General features: G+C 39.1%; 2 protein-coding genes across 5 annotated transcripts in view; one reads left to right on the top strand and one right to left on the bottom strand.

The window, feature by feature from the left end:
* The window catches only part of pusl1 (pseudouridine synthase like 1), a 21857-nt gene extending 9595 nt beyond the window's left edge, over positions 1 to 12262 (top strand). Inside the window, exons 6-10 of one of the 4 annotated variants that reach the window (XM_047348313.1) lie at positions 865 to 919; positions 1592 to 1754; positions 3743 to 3806; positions 4212 to 4355; positions 12126 to 12262. In XM_047348313.1, coding sequence (XP_047204269.1) covers positions 865 to 919; positions 1592 to 1754; positions 3743 to 3806; positions 4212 to 4355; positions 12126 to 12180 — 481 coding nt within the window. In that variant the 3' untranslated portion in view covers positions 12181 to 12262. Of the gene's footprint in view, positions 1 to 864; positions 920 to 1591; positions 1755 to 3742; positions 3807 to 4208; positions 4356 to 9508; positions 9634 to 12125 lie in introns of those variants that run through there. The other 3 variants (XM_047348312.1, XM_047348314.1, XM_047348315.1) reach the window with 3 other exon arrangements.
* On the bottom strand, positions 6915 to 19860 carry LOC124857168 (ATP-dependent RNA helicase DDX19B). Its single transcript, XM_047348311.1, has 12 exons — positions 19657 to 19860; positions 19280 to 19319; positions 17406 to 17495; positions 17159 to 17294; positions 15867 to 15959; positions 15633 to 15735; positions 15429 to 15543; positions 15171 to 15348; positions 12149 to 12386; positions 10120 to 10282; positions 9587 to 9778; positions 6915 to 9502 (listed from the first exon to the last, which is right to left on the bottom strand). Exons 1-12 carry the CDS (start codon positions 19711 to 19713, stop codon positions 9441 to 9443), a joined length of 1467 nt encoding a protein of 488 aa, XP_047204267.1. The 5' UTR covers positions 19714 to 19860; the 3' UTR covers positions 6915 to 9440.

Genomic DNA, 19860 nt, shown 5'->3' with positions numbered 1-19860 from the left:
GCTGATCTCCTTTTTCCTACACAAATAAACCACTCTGAAATGAAATAACATGCAAAGAAAATGTCTGTTATTAAAAATACATTACATGCAGTCAGTACTTAAAAGAAATCATTGGGAGCTTTGTTTTGTGACTTAGAGTGAAAAATAAATTTTGTCTCTTATCATTACACAAATTCAACCATACTAACATGCTTATGTCACAGTAGACAACAGAATATTACATGTATATCTGCCAGCTTAGGCAGAAAAACAGAGATCTGTCTAACCTTGCTTTAAATATGTCCAAAGATGGTGTCCTACACACACTGCTTCCAGCCCTTCCTCTACATTTATTATACGTCAAATGCAATCAGACAGCGAGCTGCGTGTCAACTTTTCATGTGACCCAATCCCTGCTACATGTCTGTATGTTTCTGTACCGAAATAAAAAAAAAAGGAGAAATAAAAAGGCTGCTCTGATTTTAATGCTGAGAAATAATGGATTGTTTTCTATGTCATCCCTCCTAATAACAAGCTTTTGTAGTATTTTTATGATGTGACATTTAACCAAATGGATGCATCAAAGGACTTTTGAATTTTATCTGATGTTTGGAGTGAATGTCACGAGCCTAAAAATCATCCTCTATCCAGGCAAGGGCTCCGCCTGAAATGTCTAACAAGGGATATTTTAAGCTTTTTTTTCTCTTTTCTGTCTTCCAGGTTTTTTGTTAGAATTATTACATCAGTCCTAAAATCCTTAAACATGACACCCAGTGGCAATCCTTTTTGTTAATTTAGCCCCAGTGATGGAATTAAGACATTAAATTAACATTATAAATACTGTGTGTATATATATTGCTGCTAACAGTACCTTTATTTTTGCAGAGAGATGCAGTTCTGGGAGCTGACCTTTAAAAGTCGATCTTTTCTCTATAAGCAGGTTTGTTGCTCTTATCTCTTTCAAATGCCTGCTGTATAAATATGTGTGTCTGATTTTGGTCAAATTCAATTTAATGAATAGATTGTAAAATTCTCCTGTTGACCTTTAAACGCCCCAGTGGCCTTGCACCCTTAAATCTCTCTGATCTACTTCAACGTTATGTTCCTCCTCGGGCACCGAGATCATCTGATCTGCTGCTTTTGGTTGTCCAGAAAACTAGGTTGAAGCTTAGAGGAGAAAGGGCTTTTTCAGTTGTGGCTCCTAAACCCTGGAACAGTCTCCCCTCCAACGTTAGACAGGTCTCTTCACTAATTGTTTTTTAAATCTTTTTTAAAAACACATCTGTTTTCCCTGCTTTTTGACCCAGTGTGAGTTGTTTTTAGTATTTTATTGCTCTGTGTTCTTTGTTTATTCTTCTTCTGATGCTTTTAAATTCATTTGTATAATAGTTTATTCTTTTAATGAGTTTTTGCCTTCTATTGTTTAGCGCTATGGTAACGTGTTGTTTTAAATGAGCTTTTATAAATAAAATCTGACTTCACTTGACTTCATTGTGAGTATCGCCCTCTGCTGGAAATGGCTGAGTCATATGGATCAAAACCGGCTTATTCTAAAACCTGCAGTGATGTTTGGTATAAAACCTGAGAGTGAAGGTGCGCTTGTTTGACCCAGGTGCGGAGGATGACGGGAGCCCTGGTGGCTGCAGGCCAGGGACTGCTGTCCGTGTCTCAGGTCAAACAGATCCTGGACAGTCGGGATACTCTGGCCTACCCTCAGGGTGTGGTTGCTCCAGCCCAAGGCCTCTTCCTTAAAAGTGTAGATTACGAAGAGTCGGGTGAGTGAGAATCCCTCTGAATCTTTACTAATATCCCTTTTCTTGCAAGTGCACTTGCCTTTCAGTTTAATGTTAAAAGCACATTTCTTATCTCATCTAAAAGCTTTAAAGACTCTTCACTATATGACAGCTATTTGAAATGTAATGCATGGAAAACTGAACGTACAAAATATTGTTCTCTAACTACTGCAACCTTTGTACTATTTCAACCATTCAAATATCAAGAATTTCAGCTCTTTACATTATAAGTCACTTTTGCTGTTCATAATGTTTATACTTTTAAAAAAATATTTAACTTCTTCAAAACATGCAAATGAACAGGGGAAGCCTAAAAATCACCCAAACACTGTTTGCTCTATGAAGGCTAACCACTCTACCATAATCCAGCTTTAAACACCAAACCAACTGTAAACAAGCTCCAAAAACATTGGACTATCACTATATTCCTCAGGTTTCTAATATATTTAGCTTTTTCTGTAAAATCAGTTAATTTTTGATGAAATGTTTAGTTTCCACCTAAACCTAATGGCATTACCCACCCTACTGCTGAGCAGAGCCATCATTTATGTAATAAAAACTGTTCCGACTGGTACATTTTTAGCATTTCACAAAATGAAGTTCGGTTTCTTCACTGACCAACGTCGTTGTTTTTACAACATGTATAAATGTAATTTGAATAAAACGACAGTTATAATACCAATCAGATGATTCTACTCTGAGCATGTGAGGGTGTCAAGATGAAGCGCTGACAAAGTATCTTCACAGGTTTATCAGCAAACACGGATCATTGCTCACCGCTTAGTGCCTTACGTTTTATTAGAGTAATGTAGCTGTTCAAAAAATGGTAGAGAATTTCCGGTTTTCAACATCTACATTTCCTCAGCATATAAAAAGCTTCATGGATACTGCAGAGTACTGAGTTCATGAAGTCCAAGATCATTTGATGTTTTAACTTTGAAGCCATCAGGCTAAAGTGATCATTATTGGTACACAAAAATAACTGCGCAGCAGAATCCACTGCTGCGTCCAAAATGTAAGCTAAAACTGCTCAGGGAAGGAAGAAGTCTTCTCCCCATAGACAGAAAGACTGTAGATGTTCCATTGAGTCAACTTTTCCTTTAGATTAAAGGTTATGTAAGAATCGTTCGCTGAATAGAAAAGATTGGGTTAGCAAAAACACAAAAAGTCATTTTTTTGTACTATTTCCAATAAAGCTCAAAAGGTAATGGGTTTGTTTCTATTTGGAAAGAGAAAATAAATGCTGATTTGTCACAGCCTCAGAAATGTTAATGTGGTGGACTACCAGTGTCCATTGAAGAAATCTGCGATCTCTTACGGCTCTCCAGTGCCTCCTGCAGCAGCTCTCTGTTGCTTTGACTAACATGCTACAGTAAATATTCATAATGGCAGGAGAAAAAAGTAGTTTCCTGTTTGGTTTTAATGCAATATTTGCAGAAAGATTTGAGCAGGATAAATATAATAATGAATAGTAAATAACAGTTGCACTGCATGGCTTACAAGGCAAGTATGTTATTGCATAAAACATAAATGAATCAGGAAGTACTTATTAGTATGTTTCCTTTTATTAGACAATTATTTTATTCGTTTCAAAGTTGTTTTCATTTTCTACATTGGAAACCCTGAAACAAATCTGCGTAGTTTTTTTTGTTATATTTACAGTATATAAAATCTACAACTGAAACCTTGTCTCTTTTTCTTCATAAATAACTTTAGTTTAAGCCTATGTTTTCTTATTAATTTGATATTAGGCATATTTTGCAGTTCTGGACAATTTTTATTTGATTACAAAGGGGGCAAAATGGCTATAAAGAGTTTATATTCCTAATTTATTATATAGAATCTACAATATAGGACCACATAACTGTTTTATTTTTTATCAACCTGTTATATTTTACAGGATTTTATTTTTGACATGCTGTCGTATTTCCCATAGTCTCTGGGTAACTCTTTGTCTCTGCTTTCCTCAGACCTGCAGTTCTTCCAACAGCCTGACTCTACTGACAAGCCAAATAACTCATGCTACCTGAACAAGTAAATATTTGATAGATTTTTAATCTCTGTAAGAAACTGAATACAATAAAGTTGTTTTTTTTTTTTACATAACATCCTTCTTGAGTTATTGACTGTGCAGGAATATTGGTTCTCAGACAGTGGTATTTTAGCAGCCTTCAGTGGTATTCAGGAGGAATTTTGGTTCCAAATGATTTATAAGTAAATTTAAAAAAATGCAGAGTTATGTTCATCAAAATTATTTCTACTTGCTAAATGGCAGAATGAGTTTTTTTTTTCTATAATTTTAGAAGATTACATCCAGCCATCGTCTACACCCAAAACAGAGACACACGAAACAAAAAAAACTGTACACACACATTCACTACGAAGGGCAATTTAGAGAGACCAGTTAACATAACATTCATCTTTTTTTGACTGTTGGAGAAAGCTGGAGTACCCGGTGAGGACACACATGTGCATAGGGAGAACAGGCAGAAAGACCCCAGGTTGGGATTTGCACCAAGGACCTTTTTGCTGCAAGGCAACAGTGCTAGCTCTGCCACTGAGCATACATTTCCTTTGTATTTGGTAAGTTTGCTTTATAAACTGTATGATTGTGTTAAAAGTTTCATTTTTTCCTCCACAAGTTTCTCATAGGTTGGTGGAGTTTTAGCCCATTCGTCTTGACAGAACTGGTGTAACTGATTCAGGTTGGCAGACCACCTTGTTCACACACCTTTTCAGAGGAACTCAGATCTGAACTTTGTGATGATCACACAAAAACATTGACTTTGTTCTCCTCAAGCCACTGTAACTAATTTGGTGGTTTGAATAGAGCCATTGTCCATTTGGAAGATACATTTGTGCCCAAGTTTTCACTTCCTGTTTGAGGTCTTCTTTCAGTATTTCTACATAAACTTCTTTTCCCCATGACGCCATCTATTTTTGTTAAGTGCACCAGTCCCTTCTGCTGCATCACGTCCACACAACGTAATGCTGCCACCCCCGTACTTCGCAGTTGTGAAGGTGTTCTCAAGTATGGAAGCTTCCCCGTGTTTCCTCCAAACGATGGTCATTATGGCCAAATGCTTCCGTTTTAGTTTAATCAAACAGGACATGTCTCCAAAAATGTGCTGTCTTTGACTCTTAAGTTTGAAAACTGTAATCTTTTTATATTGCCATTATTGTACTGACTTCTTCCTTATTGAAAGGCCTATCAGTCCTTGTTTCACTCTGGACGACGGCACTCTTAATCCATGAGACACTCACAAAGCCATGACATAGTCTAAGTATTTCCAAATTGTCTAAAGGCAGTCATCCTAGTGGAAACAGTTTAGGTAATCTTAATTTACCCAAAACAGGAAATGTGTGTTCTGATTTACTCTGTTTTTATACAGTGTAATTATCTTGTTTTAACTTTCATCAATTATACAGTGACAATGGATAGTGTGTATCTTGTCTTTGACATAGTGCAAAGTAAAGAAAGCACCAAACCTATGGTATTACCATTTTAAAATGTTTGTGTACAGGTCCTTCTCAAAATATTAGCATATTGTGATAAAGTTCATTATTTTCCATAATGTCATGATGAAAATTTAACATTCATATATTTTAGATACATTGCACACTAACTGAAATATTTCAGGTCTTTTATTGTCTTAATACGGATGATTTTGTCATACAGCTCATGAAAACCCAAAATTCCTATCTCACAAAATTAGCATATCATTAAAAGGGTCTCTAAACGAGCTATGAACCTAATCATCTGAATCAATGAGTTAACTCTAAACACCTGCAAAAGATTCCTGAAGCCTTTAAAACTCCCAGCCTGGTTCATCACTCAAAACCCCAATCATGGGTAAGACTGCCGACCTGACTGCTGTCCAGAAGGCCACTATTGACACCCTCAAGCAAGAGGGTAAGACACAGAAAGACATTTCTGAACGAATAGGCTGTTCCCAGAGTGCTGTATCAAGGCACCTCAGTGGGAAGTCTGCGGGAAGGAAAAAGTGTGGCAGAAAACGCTGCACAACGAGAAGAGGTGACCGGACCCTGAGGAAGATTGTGGAGAAGGGCCGATTCCAGACCCTGGGGGACCTGCGGAAGCAGTGGACTGAGTCTGGAGTAGAAACATCCAGAGCCACCGTGCACAGGCGTGTGCAGGAAATGGGCTACAGGTGCCGCATTCCCCAGACCTGGGCTACAGAGAAGCAGCACTGGACTGTTGCTCAGTGGTCCAAAGTACTTTTTTCGGATGAAAGCAAATTCTGCATGTCATTCGGAAATCAAGGTGCCAGAGTCTGGAGGAAGACTGGGGAGAAGGAAATGCCAAAATGCCAGAAGTCCAGTGTCAAGTACCCACAGTCAGTGATGGTCTGGGGTGCCGTGTCAGCTGCTGGTGTTGGTCCACTGTGTTTTATCAAGGGCAGGGTCAATGCAGCTAGCTATCAGGAGATTTTGGAGCACTTCATGCTTCCATCTGCTGAAAAGCTTTATGGAAATGAAGATTTCATTTTTCAGCACAACCTGGCACCTGCTCAGTGCCAAAACCACTGGTAAATGGTTTACTGACCATGGTATCACTGTGCTCAATTGGCCTGCCAACTCTCCTGACCTGAACCCCATAGAGAATCTGTGGGATATTGTGAAGAGAACGTTGAGAGACTCAAGACCCAACACTCTGGATGAGCTAAAGGCCGCTATCGAAGCATCCTGGGCCTCCATAAGACCTCAGCAGTGCCACAGGCTGATTGCCTCCATGCCACGCCGCATTGAAGCAGTCATTTCTGCAAAAGGATTCCCGACCAAGTATTGAGTGCATAACTGTACATGATTATTTGAAGGTTGACGTTTTTTGTATTAAAAACACTTTTCTTTTATTGGTCGGATGAAATATGCTAATTTTGTGAGATAGGAATTTTGGGTTTTCATGAGCTGTATGCCACAATCATCCGTATTAAGACAATAAAAGACCTGAAATATTTTAGTTAGTGTGCAATGAATCTAAAATATATGAATGTTAAATTTTCATCATGACATTATGGAAAATAATGAACTTTATCACAATATGCTAATATTTTGAGAAGGACCTGTATACGGCGGTACTTATGGGGGTAGTACTGCTTCAAATAAGCAATTGAGAACAAATTGAATCTCTATGTTCATTTAATTCAACATATTAACAATACATAATTGTGTTCATGAACGCAGCTCAGCTTGCACAACACCACACACCTTGAACCTATCATTGGCTACTACGGACACAATTTGCTTAATGCCTGTTTAGTCAATGTATACGTTTATGAACTGGGTCCATAAAATCATCAAAACAAGATGTACTACAAGTGTGAAGACTGGGTGGTGTAGGGGTGGTGTTCCTCAGCCAAAACCGCTGTGTCCATGGCTCTCACAAGTAGGCATTACACTACGGGTCAACAAAGTGCACACAAACACACACACACTCATAATGTATACGTCCGGTTGTCCTAATAAAACTGCATACACCACTTTAAATGTTGAGAGCATTCTTCAGCTCGTTTCATAGTCACCTCCTAATTTGTCTGCATCTGTTCAGCTGGTTCTGTTTCAACAAGAGGTCCATTAACAGTCCATTAAGCCCAGAATACCACCAGTTATCTTCTTCGCTCTGATGACTGAGGCTTGTTGCAGGTTCACAATGACCGGTAACTGGCTCCGACGCTCTAGTGTTTGACCCGAAATGTTAGACATTACATTTGATATATATATATATGTTTCCAACAGTCACCCAAGGTTAACAGATTTACAGCGCCTTGCAAAATAATTCATATCCCGTGTCACATTGTGTCTTGTTGCAACCATGAACACCAATGGATTGTTTTGGGATTTCTGGCGATAGACCAGCATAAACTAGTGTAAATTGGTGGAAGGACAAGGGTGCCTGGTTGTCAAAAAACACATTAAGGAAAAATAAAGTATACATTTGTATTCGACCCCCGATACCCCAGCAAAACACTTGAGGCCGGTCCACTGTCCAACAGGACAACAACCTTAAACAACCAGAGCTGCACAGGAATGGCCTAGTCAAAGTCTAAACACAAATCCAATTGAAAACATGTGTCAAGATTTTCACAGAGGTTATCCATCCAGTCTGACTGGGCAGGGTAAAAATATCAAAAAAACTAACTTTTGCAAAAAAAAAATTTTTAATTTGCAGAACCGATGAAAATGCAGCCCTTAAATAAGACTGCATCTGCAGTGAAAGGTGGCTGAATACACATCGTAAAAATTAGAAAGGCACGTGTCTTTCCTTCCAGTTCTCAATTATGGTCTATCGCATACAATTTCAATAAAATACATTGAAGAATCCTTTTGCGAGGTGCTATAGACTCACTGTATTCTATCAAAATTAAACCACATTAAGAATTTTTTTTGCACTTCTTAGAAGTGACAAATCTAAATACTTGTTTTCTGTTCACGCAACCATGTTGGAGCAACACAGCGAGTCAGATTAGCATAGGTCCTTAAGTTCAATTCAGCATTTGGTTTCAAAAAAATTCACACACCCATAATTAAAGACTCGCCATAATTCAATATATATCAAAATTTCAAGTGTTAGAATATTAAGCCCAATGTCTTAAAATATCAATATCAAAATCCTATGCGTATATATAATGCACTTGAGGAAGGCATTGCGTATTCATTTTGTAACTCACAATCCTTTGAACGGCACAGTCTGAGTGAAGAATGGGAACTGCGCCAAAGTCTGAACTGGAGACCCTGATTAGAAAACGTTGGATGGGGACAGCGAAGACATGAAAGAAAAACGACTCACACCAGACCGTGCAGGTCACGTTTTAGACTTAAAATGAGATTTTATGAGTCCGCTTTAGAAACAGAAGACGACTTGTGATTAATGGTTGCCAGGACTGTTCTGATAGTGGCCATTCTGGCTTTTAAAAATTATTGAATTGACGTGTGGATTGTGGTGATGGCTAACGGATGATTAGTGGCTAAACAAAGACAAAAGCTTTATGCCTGTGGGTTAAAATTTCACGCAGCCGATTTGGCATCTGACTACACACCCTGATGCTAGAGACGAGGTTTTTCCAGGATTAATTTGTGTTATGAGAATACATATTGATAGTATTTGATAATATCTATCACAGGCTGATAAGTTTGCATAGACCCTTAAATCCTAATCCTCACCATCTAAAAATCTAAATGATATGAACTACCACTTAGAGCAGCATACCCAACTTCACCCTTTGTACCAACGCTCTGCTACGTTTTCTTCTAAAGCATTCGTGGCACCTTTAGATGCTTGTTTTTATTCAATTTGGAGCTTGTGAATCTTGATATAATCACTGAAAAGTTACAAAAATTCACAAGTTTTCAAATAAATTGATTACTTTTAGAGCATTAAGATCCATACACAACATTGAACTTACAGACTTTATTAAAAAAAGTGTACAAAGAGTGAAATGGGGTATGTTCCAGCGATTTAGAACAAAAGAAATAAAACTTGTCTGAAAGGAGACACATCCACATGTAAACATATGATTTGTGGGTGTGGTTCTGCTCTTTTCTCTGACAGCTAAAATAAAAACTTAAAACATCATAGAAGTGCAGAGTCCTTGGAGATTGAGGAGGGGCAGGGAAGTCGAGCTTTCTTCACTGGACCATAGGTTTCTTTTAGTTGGCAATTTTCTCAATTTCATCCAGATCATCTGTGTCTAGTCTTTCAATTTTCTTATCTGTAGAGGAAGAAAGAAGCTTACAGCAGGGCAGCAGATCAGAGACACGTTCCAATGTGTGTACAAGAAGCTGCTTAGACTTACTAAAATGCTCCTGGATCCTGTTGAGGATGTTCATGCTCATCTTGCTGTCCACCATGTTGATGGCCAGTCCCCGTTTCCCAAATCGACCAGTGCGCCCAATCCTGTGCAGGTATGTCTCGTTGTCGGGGTTACCGTCTTTGTCAACTGGCAAGTCGAAATTGATCACCACAGAAACCTGCTCCACATCGATGCCTGCATGTGAAAAACATGGGGGCGGGGGGCAAATTTAGACAAAGAAAACAGAATCTGACCAAATACTTTATTTTTTGACTTCTCTGGTAGCCTATATAAGCAGACTGATGTGGCAGATTTATAACTGATACCCAACAGTGAATCCATTTTAAAGTCCGACCAAGCAGAATGACTCTTGATACAAAAGTCACAATTGGTGATGATTTAGGACACAGAAACATGCAACGGTCTTTCTCTTCATATTTTGAGCTGCAATCTTTGGCCAAGTTTATACTCTACAATTTCAAGCACTAATCGCCTCCAGATCAAGCCTACACCTTTCTTTTCCTCTCCATCTTTACCTCGAGCGCAGACATTTGTGGTCACCAGGACTTTCTCCTTTCCATCTCGGAAGCGCTCGATGACGGCAGCTCTCTGCTCCACCTGCATTTCTCCACTGAGCAGCGCCACCTGATGGCCTTCTCTGGACAACTCCCCTGCAAGCCAACCTGCAGTCTTCCTTGTCTGGATTATGCAGAAGAAAATAAAACAGGAGTGGGCTGTCACTGCTTAGCAGGGAAAATAACAATGAGCTTGACTGTATTCTTACAGATGCTGAGAAGAGAGTGGGAATAATGAAGATCCAAGTTTTTCACAGCAGAGTTACAGTGAGGAAAATAAGTATTTGAACACTCTGCAACTTTGCAAGTTCTCCCACTTAGAAATCATGGAGGGGTCTGAAATTTTCATCTTAGGTGCATGTTCACTGTGAGAGACATAATCTTAAAAAAAAAAAAACAAACAATGATTTTTTAAATAATTTATTTGTGTGTTACTGCTGTAAATAAGTATTTGAACATCTGCCAATCAGCAAAAATTCTGGCCCTCAAAGACCTGTTAGTCCGCCTCTAAAAGGTTCACCTCCACCCCACTTATTATTCTAAATTAGAAGCACCTGTTTGAGGTCGTTAGCTGCATAAAGACACCTGTCCACCCCACACAATCAGTAAGACTGTAACTACTAACATGGCTAAGACCAAAGAACTGTCCAAAGACACCAAAGACAAAATTGTAGACCTGCACAAGGCTGGAAAAGGCTACGGAGCAATTACCAAGCAGCTTGGTGAAAAAAGATCAACTGTTGGAGCAATTATTAGAAAATGGAAGAAGCTGAACATGACTGTCAATCTCCCTCGGACTGGGGCTCCGTGCAAGATCTCACCTTGTGGCGTATCAATGATCCTAAGAAAGGTGAGAAATCAGCCCAGAACTACACGGGTGGAGCTGGTCAATGACCTGAAGAGAGCTGGCACCACTGTTTCCAAGGTTACTGTGGGTAATACACTAAGACGTCATAGTTTAAAGTCATGCATGGCATGGAAGGTTCCCCTCGTTAAATCAGCACACGTCCAGGCCCGTCTTAAGTTTGGCGATGACCATTTGGATGATCCAGAGGAGTCATGGGAGAAAGTTCTGTGGTCAGATGAGACCAAAATAGAACTTTTTGGTCTTAATTCCACTCGCCGTGTTTGGAGGACGAAGAATGATAAGTACTATCCCAAAAACACCTTCCCTACTGTGAAGCATGGGGGTGGAAGCATCATGCGTTGGGGGTGTTTTTCTGGACATGGGACAGGACGACTGCATTGTATTAAGGAGAGGATGACTGGGTCATGTATTGCAAAATCTTGCAATACATGACCCTGGGGGAACAACCTCCTTCCCTCAGTTAGAGCATCGAAGATGGGTCGTGGCTGGGTCTTCCAACATCACAATGACCCGAAGCACACAGCCAGGATAACCAAGGAGTGGCTCCGTAAGAAGCATATCAAGGTTCTGGAGTGGCCTAGCCGGTCTCCAGACCTAAAGCCTGTAGAAAATCTTTGGAGGGACCTCAAACTCCACGTTTCTCAGCGACAGCCCAGAAACCTGGCTGATCTGGAGAAGATCTGTGTGGAGAAATGGGCCACAATCCCTGCTGCAGTTTGTGCAAACCTGGTGAAAAACTACAGGAAACCTTGACCTCTGTAATTGCAAACAAGGCTACTGTACCAAATATTAGCATAGATTTTCACAGGTGTTCAAATACTTATTTGCTGCAGTAACACACAAATTATTTTTAAAAAATCATACATTGCGATTTCTGGATTTTTAAAATTTTTATTTATGTCTCTCACAGTGAACATGCACCTAAGATGAAAATGTCAGACCCCTCCATGATTTCTAAGTGGGAGAACTTGCAAAATCACAGGGTGTTCGAATACTTATTTTCCTCACTGTATAACTAACAAACTATGTTAAACAGGAAAATCTTATAGATGGAGACAAATATACAATAAATCACTTGAATCCATGTTTTTTATTGCAGGAACTGTAAGAAAATAAACTCACATGGCAGAAGATCATGGCCTGAGCGATGGTAATGGCACCGTAGATGTTACAGAGGGCTTGGAACTTCTCCTCCTTGCTGTTGCAGAGCACAAAGTACTGCTTGATGGTGTCCAGCGTCTCCTCCTCTCTCTTCAGCTTGATGATGTTGGGATCGGGCACGATGCGCTGTGCGAAGTTCCAGACGCTCTCTTCAAACGTGGCTGAGAACAGCAACATCTGGCAGTTCCTAGGCAGCATCCTGCAGAGTGAAGATGTGGACGAACATAAAACCGTTAACAGGAAGCTTTTCAGACTAACTGCATCAATGAAACGGTGCTGCTGTGCATACTGGCTGTACTGGGAAAAACAATCTTGGCTTTTGGTGCATTTTTTACTTTTATGAGGCGCATTGCACAACCTATCTTGAGCTGTTTGAGAGATGCTGTATAGCATTCTTAGAATCAATACATGTGCACAAGCCAGAAAAAATACAAGTCTACAATACCAGAACCTTTTTTTCTGGTCAAGGTTTAAAGTGCAGCCTTTGAAAACCCGCTAGGTGTCGCACTTGAGCAGGAGTCAGTAACCTGCAGATCTGGAACGTTTATACAGGTCCTTCTCAAAATATTAGCATATTGTGATAAAGTTAATTATTTTCCATAATGTAATGATGAAAATTTAACATTCATATATTTTAGATTCATTGCACACTAACTGAAATATTTCAGGTCTTTTATTGTCTTAATACGGATGATTTTGGCATACAGCTCATGAAAACCCAAAATTCCTATCTCACAAAATTAGCATATCATTAAAAGGGTCTCTAAACGAGCTATGAACCTAATCATCTGAATCAACGAGTTAACTCTAAACACCTGCAAAAGATTCCTGAGGCCTTTAAAACTCCCAGCCTGGTTCATCACTCAAAACCCCAATCATGGGTAAGACTGCCGACCTGACTGCTGTCCAGAAGGCCACTATTGACACCCTCAAGCAAGAGGGTAAGACACAGAAAGAAATTTCTGAACGAATAGGCTGTTCCCAGAGTGCTGTATCAAGGCACCTCAGTGGGAAGTCTGTGGGAAGGAAAAAGTGTGGCAGAAAACGCTGCACAACGAGAAGAGGTGACCGGACCCTGAGGAAGATTGTGGAGAAGGGCCGATTCCAGACCTTGGGGGACTTGTGGAAGCAGTGGACTGAGTCTGGAGTAGAAACATCCAGAGCCACCGTGCACAGGCGTGTGCAGGAAATGGGCTACAGGTGCCGCATTCCCCAGGTCAAGCCACTTTTGAACCAGAAACAGCGGCAGAAGCGCCTGACCTGGGCTACAGAGAAGCAGCACTGGACTGTTGCTCAGTGGTCCAAAGTACTTTTTTTGGATGAAAGCAAATTCTGCATGTCATTCGGAAATCAAGGTGCCAGAGTCTGGAGGAAGACTGGGGAGAAGGAAATGCCAAAATGCCAGAAGTCCAGTGTCAAGTACCCACAGTCAGTGATGGTCTGGGGTGCCGTGTCAGCTGCTGGTGTTGGTCCACTGTGTTTTATCAAGGGCAGGGTCAATGCAGCTAGCTATCAGGAGATTTTGGAGCACTTCATGCTTCCATCTGCTGAAAAGCTTTATGGAGATGAAGATTTCATTTTTCAGCTCGACCTGGCACCTGCTCACAGTGCCAAAACCACTGGTAAATGGTTTACTGACCATGGTATCACTGTGCTCAATTGGCCTGCCAACTCTCCTGACCTGAACCCCATAGAGAATCTGTGGGATATTGTGAAGAGAACGTTGAGAGACTCAAGACCCAACACTCTGGATGAGCTAAAGGCTGCTATCGAAGCATCCTGGGCCTCCATAAGACCTCAGCAGTGCCACAGGCTGATTGCCTCCATGCCACGCCGCATTGAAGCAGTCATTTCTGCAAAAGGATTTCCAACCAAGTATTGAGTGCATAACTGTACATGATTATTTGAAGGTTGACGTTTTTTGTATTAAAAACACTTTTCTTTTATTGGTCGGATGAAATATACTAATTTTGTGAGATAGGAATTTTGGGTTTTCATGAGCTGTATGCCAAAATCATCCGTATTAAGACAATAAAAGACCTGAAATATTTCAGTTAGTGTGCAATGAATCTAAAATATATGAATGTTAAATTTTCATCATGACATTATGGAAAATAATTAACTTTATCACAATATGCTAATATTTTGAGAAGGACCTGTAAATCCAAATGGTGAACTTAGCGTGTTAATGCAATATGTGTACATAAAAAATACACAGCAGAAACACACTAATGAAGTTTTTTACAACATTTTCTTTGTAACCATCTGTAACAAACTACGTGTTTTTCACCTTCATTTTCCGCAAATATGCAACATCCTGTCAAAGAACATGTATACATTCCTTTGCTGTAAAGCACTTTGTTCTAAAAGATAAAACCTGAAAACATTTGAATTAATTTAATCATGAAACACCGTTTATATTGCAATTATCTATACATCCTGTTTGAGCGATCAAGTAGGTTTTGGGGCTCAAGACGATTAGTGGCTGTTTAGATTGTAAAGACTGCTGATCTCTGCACTACAGCATAAGGATAAATGACTCCCAGAGTAAAACCTAGAAAAACAATCTGGTTAAAAACTGACCTATCAATTTGAAAATTAGAACCATTTTGTTGGAGATCTAATAACTAAGTAGGTTTTCTGTTAATTCAAAACAGACTGGAAAAATTCAACAATGCAAAGTAAAATAAAGGGTTTCCTATACACAACTTGTTATATAAATTTCCTACTTTTACAGACACAAATCTCTGGATTTTTTTGTTAGTTACTTAAGATGGATTTGTGAATTTGTGTTCTGATGTAGGTATATGGCTCCTAACATCCAACTTCCATAAAACATCGATAGAGAATACAATGAGCATCTAAGATTCTATTTTCCTTTTAAATATATGCCTAAAATTAAGAAAAACATTTTTTTTATTTTCCATTCAAATAGTTAATTTAAAATTCTGAGGGAATATTTTGCAAGTTTGTCTCAATTTACCTCTGGATTCGGATACTCTGATCCTGGTGTCCCTGTGTGGCGATCATAACGTCGGCTTCGTCCAACACAAACACTCTGATCTTTTTGGGATCTATAAATTTGAATTTACTGCACCAGTCCAGCATTGTACCGGGTGTACCAATAACGATCTGTTCCTGCAGTTTCATGCCTCGCTGCACTGGAAAAGAAAACAAGGACGGGTTTTCATGGTTAGACAAAGCAAAAGGAACAACTCATTTTGACAGTAAGGAGACTCACACTTATTCCCTCTGATGGCATAGACTAGTTTGACTTCAGGATAATATTTGCCCATCTGCTCGATAACTGTACCGGTCTGAAGTGCCAGTTCATACGTTGGTGACACACACAAGCACTGGTGGATAATAAAATGTTGCAGCTTAATTAGTGGTGTGTTGAAAAGCAAGTCACATTTTCACATAAACACGTTAAAGTACGTCTAACCTGGGGATATTTGTTGTTGGGGTCGACGTGGCTGAGCATTGCCAGAACAAAGGCGGCTGTTTTCCCCGTTCCTGACTGAGACTGAGCAATCAGATTCTGTGGACTTCAGGAAACCGTTCAGAAATTAGATTCCAAGCAGCAAAACAGCTTGGACTAGAAGAGCACTTTTCATAAAAAGCCTGAAGCACCAACTAGAGGCTTTTCTGAGATGTATAAAAAACTAAATATACTCACGGCTCAGCCAGCATCATAGGTAAGGCGGTTTCTTGGATTTTAGATGGTCGATTGAACCCCATTGCATATACGCCCTGTAGAAGCTGTGGTTTGCTGCAACGACATAAAAAACAAAATGTCTTGAGCACCTGGTTTTAGTGGGGGTTTTTTTTATTTTATTTTACAGCATTTTGTACTGTGTGACACTGTTTTGATGAAAGTACAGTAGAAATTTTAAAGTAGCCGTCTAATTTAAGGAAATGGAAGACATGAACCAAAAACTATTTCAAAAGTTGCAGTTGTATATGGTTTGGTGTTGAGAAACTTGCCTGGCCTGAACAGTCCTGACCTCTACCTTCTTGAATACCTTGGGGATGAATTAGAGCCGAGGCTATAATTCTGTTTTTTTAATCCAACTATAAACACACGCCTAAACCTTGTTGAAGATGTTTACAGAATAGTTAAAGTTGCTATTGCTGGCAACGGTGGGTTAATGAACTATTTGGACCTTATCCCATTAAGAATAGTATGTCATCAAAGTTTATGTACAAGTAAAAGTAGACAGAAAATTACTTTCGGCAATATAATGCAGGTCCCCACCCCGTTCCCATTTCACGGATGATGAAATGGTTTTTTGACACCGTGGATATTTTGACCTTTTGCGTAAGCTGTCAATGGTTTAAGAAATGCAGTATTGTTTTCTAGTGTACAGTGTTTGATTTAGCCCGACAGGGAAAATGATGGATGTGTGGACATTGAACACCTCGTGGAGCTCCACCCTCCTTTGGTTTGACCAGTAAGCTTGGAATGTAACCCAAACACGTCTCCAATAAATCTTGCACACCTGTTTCAGGTTAATATTTACTAAGCCATGTCCATATTCTGCATCTTCTATATTAACCATATTTTATATGAAGCAAAGGAAAGACAAGTTAAAAAAGGAAAGAAGAACAAAAGACAAGAAGGAAAGGAAGGAGGAGGGATGGGTAAGAGGCAGAAAGAAAAGGACACAAGGTGGCAGGACACAAGAAAGGAAGGTAGCCAAACACAAGGAACAAAGGATGGCAGAACAAGGATTGAGTAACAGAAGGAAGGAAGGAAAGAAACTCCGTATGGGCACAATGAAGAAAGGAAGGACACAAGGAAGAAAGAAAGGAAGAGACAAAAATAACTTTTTGACAATGGGATAGGGAAGAAAACATCTTCAAATACAAATATCTTTCCCATTTTTCTCATACTTTTTCAAACCTGGAAAATATTAGAATCAAATTCCATACTGCTACAGACTGCAAGAACATGGAGCAGCCACTTACAGCCGTAGTTCTTCAAAGGACTTCACAGAGTATAGTGGAGAGTTTGGATCCTTCTGGAGAACTTCCACTTGATTTGTTGTATTTACAAGATTATTTCGTATCAGCTTGTTCAACAGTGATTGTGCTGCTTTGTCCTCTGAAAGACATGCGAAGCAATACAAGCTTAATACAGAAAATGAGCAACTAATAGGAGGACAATTAAGGTCTATGTTCATATTTAGATACATCCACATTTCAAGCTCCTTACCGTTGTCATCTTCATCTGCAGGTTTGGTTTCGCCTTCAGTTTCTGACTTTGCAGCCCCACTGTTGGAGTCTCTAGCATTTGAAACAGTACCTATAAAGTAATATTTATACATTATTTATGTATATATTATAATATTTATGAGTTGATTTTTATTATTAAACACATTCTGTTACAAATCAAAGCACATCCGCATGCATACAGTTGTGTACAACTGTGCAGCAACAGAAAATACATAAAAAAAATGGAACAGCAAGAAAACAATTAGTTAATTAGTACGGCTGTTGTGAACAACAGACCCAATGACAGCAAACTAAAAGAATCTGTCAACATCCATATTTGTAGCTGACATACATTTTTATTAATTTGTTTGTTTTCTTAAACTTTTCATAAAAAGTTCCAACTGTTTTCCAGTCGACTTAGCTAACTTTTCTTCACGCATTTTAATTACATTAAATTGTGTAAATAATATTAATATCTAAATAAATCAGAATAAAAACCCAAATAATACATAGAAGTCCGACTCAGAATAAAAGTTACAGACTCCCTTTATATATTTTAAGTCAAGGGTGGAAATTGGGACATTTTCTTTTTCCTTTGGAGCTGCACTAATGACTGACATGAGGTTTTAGGTTTGTTAATGTCCAGTTTAATTTTAATCACAGTTGCCATTCCGAATACTCTGGCTTTCTTGTTAGTAAATACATAAATAGAACAGATTTTATTTTTGTCATGATGGAGGCGGCACCTATAGATGCATACATACAAACACATATTTACCACTTTAAAAGTAAAACCCTTTGTTTACATGAGAGTCATTCCTTTAATTCTGTGATATATTAACATTGTGACTTTCTTTAAAAAACATGTTAACTTTGCAGGAATTAAACATGTCTACTCATGAAATTACAAGAACATTATATCGGGCCAGTTCTAGACATTGAATTGTAACAGATCGGAACAAATTCTTGCCATAGAATATAAAGCGAATTTCTATTCTGGTACAGGACATTCTCATCTTTAATAATAAGTCTTTTGAAAACCACGACTGTGATATTTACATTTTCTAAGACCAAAAATGTATCTTATTTTCATAGTGAAAGAAATAAATTAGCCTTGCTGTGACAACAGGAATGTTCTTTTTATGTAAAACCCAAGGGGTAACAGAGTGGACAACGGTGTCTAACAATCAATTTTATTAAAGAACAACATTGTTATCACACTCAATGTACTACACACCCAAAATAAACATCAGAAAGTTTAATATTTCATTTCATTCCATGAAAGCAAAAGAGAACTAGTCATTTATGCCCCTTTTCCACTGGTACCTAGTTTTTTAGGTCCCTGCTCAGGAGCAGGGATGACCGGGGCTATGTCTGGACCACATATAAACAGACCAGGAGAAATCAGACGGTCCAGTGGAAAAGGGGCACTAGACCACCGGTGCCAAACTCCAGCCCCAGAGGGCTGGTGTCCTGCTACGTTTAGATGCATCGCTGCTTCAAACCATATTTAAAAAAATCATACAATTTGGTCGAAGAACTTGACTGCATGTTGAGGAGGTAAATCAACTAAGTTATAAGACAATAACCCTTGAGGACTGGAGTTTGACATCCCAGATTTAGATTATCTGATTAATAAATAAATAGATATTGTCAATAGTCATCAGGTAAAGGGATACTTCTTAATTGGGCCCATGTCAAACATCATTATTTCAGTCATTTTCAATTTGATAACCAACTTTCACTTTGCTTATTTTAAGGATGGAACTATTTTCCTTTTGGAAACCCAAAAGTACCCAAGAGTGGGTAATATAATTAAGCTTTGCCGTGTCATTCCTAATTGTTTTTAAGCACAGTTCATATAGCTAAACTTACCATTTTCTTCTGGTTTGTCCCTTATTTGAAGACTGCCAATCTGTAGGGAAGAACACAACAAAAGGTTTTAATTAGAGAAGAGTAGCAAGTAGTAGTTAACAACTGTGCTTGATTCATTTTTATGCTAGCCTGCTAACGCTACCATGGGGCTAACTTAGCCGGTAGTTTAGTTTTACGAGTCACAAAACTTTACGAGGATAACTTGCCGCACCAGTCAGCTAATTCTCTGGCAGCACGGTCACCGGACAATTCAATATGTTATAAACCAAACACTGACACTTATTTTTCACGTACACATCTCCCACAGAAGGCCAGAGCATCATTTTTAGACGGGCTAACAACAGGTTAGCTCACATTGCGTACGTTCAGGCTTTTACCGATTCTGCCGCGGCTTCCTGCTCATCCACGGCCTGCGCCCAAGAGTCTGTAGCCATTATGGGACAGGTTGATATACCGCTGTCAGGATCGGGATAGGTGAGTAGAAAGTCTGGCTCTGAATGACCACTCAGAGATGTAAAAGTAACTACTTGTTACAATGGCGTGCCAATCCAGATTCTGGGCGAGGGTGCAACCACTTAACG

This window comes from Girardinichthys multiradiatus, chromosome 20, assembly GCF_021462225.1.
Source record: "Girardinichthys multiradiatus isolate DD_20200921_A chromosome 20, DD_fGirMul_XY1, whole genome shotgun sequence".
Lineage (NCBI taxonomy): Eukaryota > Metazoa > Chordata > Actinopteri > Cyprinodontiformes > Goodeidae > Girardinichthys > Girardinichthys multiradiatus.
Note: the sequence above shows the minus strand (reverse complement) of the source record. Positions and strands in the feature narration are given on the sequence as shown.

What these genes read in the sequence shown, in the direction of transcription:
- LOC124857168 (XM_047348311.1), bottom strand. Translation starts at nt 19,713, where the DNA reads ATGGCTACAGACTCTTGGGCGCAGGCCGTGGATGAGCAGGAAGCCGCG. An exon ending in AGGAAGCCGCGGCAGAATCG is followed by an intron (nt 19,320 to 19,656) that starts GTAAAAGCCTGA and finishes TCTTCCCTACAG; the next exon opens with ATTGGCAGTCTTCAAATAAG. An exon ending in GGACAAACCAGAAGAAAATG is followed by an intron (nt 17,496 to 19,279) that starts GTAAGTTTAGCT and finishes ATTACTTTATAG; the next exon opens with GTACTGTTTCAAATGCTAGA.